A 5,661-nucleotide genomic window follows, 5' to 3' on the forward strand; every position below is an offset into this window, starting at 1 on the left:
CGTTTTTAGTGAGGGTACTTCCAGCTTCCCTGCGTTGGCTGATCTGAGTGCGCGGGAGGGTTTGTAGGGTTCGATCATACTTGCAAGATATGGGGGAGCCATACCTTTGGTTGCTTTGAATGCCAGCATCAGAGTTTTGTATTCTGTGCGGGCAGCGACCGGGAGCCAGTGGAGGGAGGGGAGCAGGGGGGAGACATCCCTAAACTTATTTTTTTACTATTTTGCTAAACATTTTTGAATAGTTCAAATGGCCAGTCTACAAGACCACAACGTGTCAATGTAGATTGGCTAGCCACTAGTGGAACTATTCAAAAATGTTTTTCAAAATAGTAAAAAAAGGCAAAGTTTAGGGATATGGGGTTTAGCGGTGACGATGGAGCCCCTAGGCTGCTAAGTTCAGCCTGACAGCATGTCGCGGGTTTGACTGTGTCATGTCACCCCCCCATCTCTCTCCTCGGCCTACTGTTCACTATCAATAAATGCAGAAATAGCCTCCAAAAATGGATCTTACAGGCAGTGTTGTTCCAGTATAAGTCATTTTACACTTGGTTGTATGCTGAAAATAGCCGATCTACAAGCTCACAACGAGTCACAGCACGACGCGTTGTGAGCTTGTAGATTGGCTATTTTCAGCAAGTGTAAAAACAGTCATTACGACGGCATCAAAGCCCTCCGAAATGCTTTTTACTCGACTAAATCAACTGTGGATTTAGTCGACTAAAATGTTATGATATTTAGTCGACTGAAACTAGTCAGGAGGGGGCGCTTTTGCGCCTCCCCCAAATCTCCCCCATTCTCCTGGCTCATTCATAGTCTGGATTTCCGGTGGCGATGTGACCACCGGAGCTGAAATAACGTGGAGCGGTGGTGAGGTGACCACCGCTCCGGTGGAGAGGTGACAACCGGAGCTGAAATAACGTTGAGCGGTGGTGAGTAAAAAACAGAGAAGGTCTGGGGCGGTGGCGGTGGTTTGCTCTTCACCGCGGCTCAGTGACGTCATGTTGTAGTTCGGTGGTCACCTCACCACCGAAAATCCAGACTATGAATGACGCTTAAGCCCAAGCTTCATTCACTTTACTGCTTTATTCATGACCCATAATAATAATAATAATAATCCCGTCTTCCCTCTGACCTGTTCCCTATCCCCAGTTCCCGTGGCCAATAAGAGAGACAAGCGCTCCATAGAAGAAGCCTTGAACGCCATCAGGGAGAAGAAGCGGCAGAAGCGCGACGACGACGCGGTAGCGAGCGCCACGGCCGCGAGCGCCACGTCCGGCTGCTCCTGAGTCCTCCTGTCCTCGTCCTGTCCTGTCCTCTCGTCCTCCTCCTGTCGTCCTCCTCTCGTCCTCGTCATCCCCGTCTCCGTTGCTGTGTTGTGCGATATTGTGTGACCGAGGCGTGCACAAAGGACAGTTTTACTCCACAGCGAGATCCTCTAGGTAACATTAAGTCCATTTAAAAGTTTATCGTTTTAATTTATGTGGCTGGTGTTGAATCTTGTTATACGTATTTAGTATATGCCCTCCAGTGCCCACACAGACGGACCTAGAGTCCTAGACTGTATTTTATTGTTTTGTTTTGTTTTTATTCTCCCTTTTACGTACCGGTATTTTAATCCAGGGGTTGGAATTTGATATTTTAAGATCTTATATAATATTTCTTTTGTTTTTTTGTTTTTTTGTTCTCATCGGGGGTGATTTATTTGCAAGGGTATGACAGAAATGGTATCGGTGTGCGCCCGATTTAACGACCGATAAATCGTGTCCAGATGGAAGTACATTTTTCTTCTTAATCCTTTTAGAAGGTTTTTATATTAAACGGAGGCATGACGGAGCCTCCACCCTAAACTAACCGGTGGTGCTCCTAAAAAACAAAACCATTGAATCATGCGGAGATTTATGACCAACCAGAGTGACGGTTTGAGCCCCCGTCTCTTGGAGCTGGCCGCTCAAAGCGTCACTTTGGTCTGTAACGTGATACATGTCCATGCGAGCGGGATGACCCAGTGGTTCAGACTTCTAATCCTCACGTTATTATTATTATTATTTTCCCCCCCTTTCCGTGTCCAGCATCTGGTGTTTTTTTATTATTTTTGATGCGCGTACCTTTGAAAACCTTTTACAGCCCCGGGCCTAACAAATAATAATCCCCCCACGCTCCACCGCTCTCTCTCTCTCTCTCTCTCTCCCCCTCCCGCAAAATAACAAGAAAACATTTAAAAATAAGAGATGCTAATCAAATGGAGCCAAATAGTGTGCTCGACATTACAGCTCTTGACTTTAGTCTGCTTGCCAGCAACACTCTTTCAGCTAAAAACGGCCATAGCCGTCATCACAAAGGTGATGAGGTCGACACATTTGGGCAAAAATGTGTTATATTCTGTCCTATAGCAACAAGAGGAGGAGAACATGATTTAAAATATATCTTTTACGTCTCTTGTAGGTGAACTCTGTCCACGAATGAAGTAGAATTGCACACCGCCTCGTGTTTCACACGTCAACCGAACTGAATGCCACGTTTTTGACATTTCTATATAAATGTAAACCTTTTCGAGGTTCAATTACCGGTACTTGAAGGTTAAAGACATTATTTTGTAATGCATTTCTTTTCCAGAGCACATTAATAGACAGAAGGCCATCGATGATCACATCCTTTTCATACAGCATGAAGTCCATGCTGGTCTAATTAACTATCGCTCTTTGTTTTTTTTTGCCCTCCTGCCAATATCATTCCCTCATCCTACCAAAACTCCTTCATTGATGCCTGGATCCAGTCACAAGTGTATTAAAATCTTTCAAAGTATATCACAAATGTCAAACATTAGTTCGGTCGGCTTTGACTTGATTAAACCAAAATGTTAAGGGACGGAATTAGATTCTTTTTTAATAACGAGCAGAGGAGGGAACAGGCCTGTTTTGAAGACCTTAGTACTAATAATAATAATCGTGCCCCCAAATTTTACTAAGTGTAGTTTTAGACTTTTAAAATTGAGCTTTAGCGGCACCTAGTGGCTGGCTTCGTTTACGCACCATTATGTGTGCAATGCAACTATACAACGCTCTGAGACAACTTTGCAAGCAGAGGTGGAAGAAGTACTAAACTGAAGTAAAAGTAGAAATACCACAATGTAAAAAATACTCACAATTGGAATAGATTTGGTTATTTTACGACTACAGTACTGTAAATGTACACATACGGTAAATGTGTGTACTTTCCACCACCACTGCTTGCAACTTAGCCACCTCAACCATCATAAGCCACCATGTTGGATGAGGCTTTATTGTTTTAATAATTTATGATATAAGGATTTTTGTCTATTCATAAATGTGTTGTTATTATTCTGAGCCGATGCTGTATTACTTTAAATCCACGTTAAAGGTAGGCTAAGTCGGTCTCTAGGTCGTCCTCAGTGGTTTCCAAACATTTTAGCTCAAGACCCTCCCAAAGAAAATGGAATTAGACCTTTGTTTGCCCGGGATCCAAACTAGTGAAAATGGCAGATCTACAAGATCACTACGTGGTGCGAAGTGCCACGTAGTGAGCTTGTAGATTGGCTGTTTTCACTGCAAAAACGACTTTTTCTAATTTATGGAATTTCTTAGATTTTTCTTTGAATTTTTCAAGAAATGGCAAAAACTAATAATTAAAAACAAAATTTGGAACACAAAATATAAAGGGACACATGGGTTCCGACCCACTGTTTGGGAGCCACTGGGGCTAAGTGTTATTTTTTATATATATTTTTTTTTGTTTGTTAAAATACCTAAATAGCTCTATCTGGAACACTATTACTAGCTGAAGCTGATAATTGGACACTCTCCCGATTGGCTGTAATTAGCTAAATGCCTAAATTGTAAATTGGCAACCCACTTAGAAATACAGAGCTGGATAGACTGTGAACACACTATAGAGAGTATGCACAGGCATGATTTTCCCCCCTCATCTAGACTGAGTGGCAACACATTGAGCAGCATGGAGTGTTGAAGTTTGGAAGCGCTCGTTGGAAATCACTCAAACGTCCTGCGTACCACCTGTTTCCAAATGTCACATAATGCAGGAGGCAGCAAAATGTTAGTGTTCTTGAAAACAAGCACTTCCAAACTCTGTCACTTAGAAAAATAATCAAATGCAGGGCATTTCTTGACAGAAAGTAGCTCATAACGTTTCTATGGTGGATTTTCATGAAACAAAAACTTTGCAGAAAATTCAAGCTTTTCGTTCAGCTGCAATGTTGGTGAGTTTAACAATCGGACAGGACTTTTCTGTTTGGATGAATGGGCTGTCAACTAGGCCAGAAAGTAGTTTTTTGCCACTCAGTGGGCGCTCCCGCGTTCTTCCAGGTACAATAATGTCACACGCATACCCTCTATAGCAATGATTACTGTGACAACATAGAGCTTTGAATGTTTTGACCAACAAAAAAAAAACCCACTTACCCTATACCTACCTACCTTTAACTGGCTGTCTTTGACCATAGGAACCGTTGCATGTTACATACCGGTAGTGTCACACTGGTTGATGGAATGTGGAACTTTTATTTTTTATGTCTGGTTTGTTTTTTAGTTTTTTTTTTGTCCCATCTAAATGTTTGCAGTATTTTGACATTGTGTCTCCTTTTTCGTGTCTTTTCTTATACACATGGGTGCACTGTTTTTAACCCCCATGTGCACATGTAGCCTACAAATAAAACCTGTCAACTATACGAGTGTCTGTTAAACCCTCCATCTTTCATTGATTCGTTCAATACTTTATTAATCGGAAAATGTGAACGGCACGTACGTGGTTACAGTAAGGACTGAAAGGAAAATGCAAGTAGGACTGGGGACTTGTTTAAATTGTGGTCCCTCCTGTGTATTCAATTCATCAACATGGCCATACACAATGTACTCATTAATGCATGTCATCAGCAAATACAAAACATGTGTACGGACAGTACGGAAGAGATGGGGGGGGGGGGGGGGGATGACATTGTGCTCTCCCGGTGTTTTGTTTTTTTAAAGATACCTGTGATAGACGAGGTCATATTTAATGCAGTGGTTCTCAACCTAGTGTGGATCCCCACAGGATTATGAGGGGGTCCCCAGATGATGGTGAGTGAAGTGACAATTTAAGGACATTGTAATGCCTATAAAACAAGACCATTACTCCCCCACACCCCCTTTTCACCATACAGTACATGTTTTTCCCTTTTTTTTTTAACACTTTATTATGATGAAGTCCTGTTCTGATGAATTGGAAATGGTGGACCCTGTTGTAAACGAGTGTAAATGCTTTATCATGGTGGTTCGTCCACAAGTACAGTTTTTGTGTTGACTTATATTTGAATTTTCAATCAAACAAACCATATGATACGAAAGAGGCAAAAAAGTATGAAATTAGGTGATCTACAAGCTCAAGAACTACATATGCATAATATAACATTTCTGTAGTACCTATGGTATTTTTTTTATATTGCAGTATTTATACTTTTACTTAAGTAAAAACAGTACTTTTTCCACCACTTGCAGATGCAGATTTTAGACATGCCATTCATTTAAATTCTCATCACTTTTTTCTCCTTCTTGTGTAGTGATGTAGTGGTCTTGTTTCCTGTAGGAGGCGTCTTTGGACGAGCCAAGAATAAGTGCCTTTTATTTTTTGTATTATCCGCAGACAGTTTCA

At 41.6% G+C, this 5,661-nt stretch overlaps 1 protein-coding gene across 2 annotated transcripts in view; it reads left to right on the top strand.

Annotated features, from left to right (window-relative positions):
- LOC310866892 (sperm-associated antigen 7 homolog) overlaps nt 1-5,661 on the top strand; it is a 40,856-nt gene that overhangs the window by 12,687 nt on the left and 22,508 nt on the right. The window contains exon 7 of one of the 2 annotated variants that reach the window (XM_083776689.1): nt 1,150-1,305. In XM_083776689.1, the coding sequence (XP_083632815.1) occupies nt 1,150-1,286 (137 nt within the window). In that variant the 3' untranslated portion in view covers nt 1,287-1,305. Of the gene's footprint in view, nt 1-1,149; nt 4,703-5,661 lie in introns of those variants that run through there. The other variant, XM_083776688.1, reaches the window with a different exon arrangement.

Source organism: Protomyctophum parallelum (assembly GCF_964188405.1).
Source record: "Protomyctophum parallelum genome assembly, chromosome: 1".
Classification (NCBI taxonomy): domain Eukaryota; kingdom Metazoa; phylum Chordata; class Actinopteri; order Myctophiformes; family Myctophidae; genus Protomyctophum; species Protomyctophum parallelum.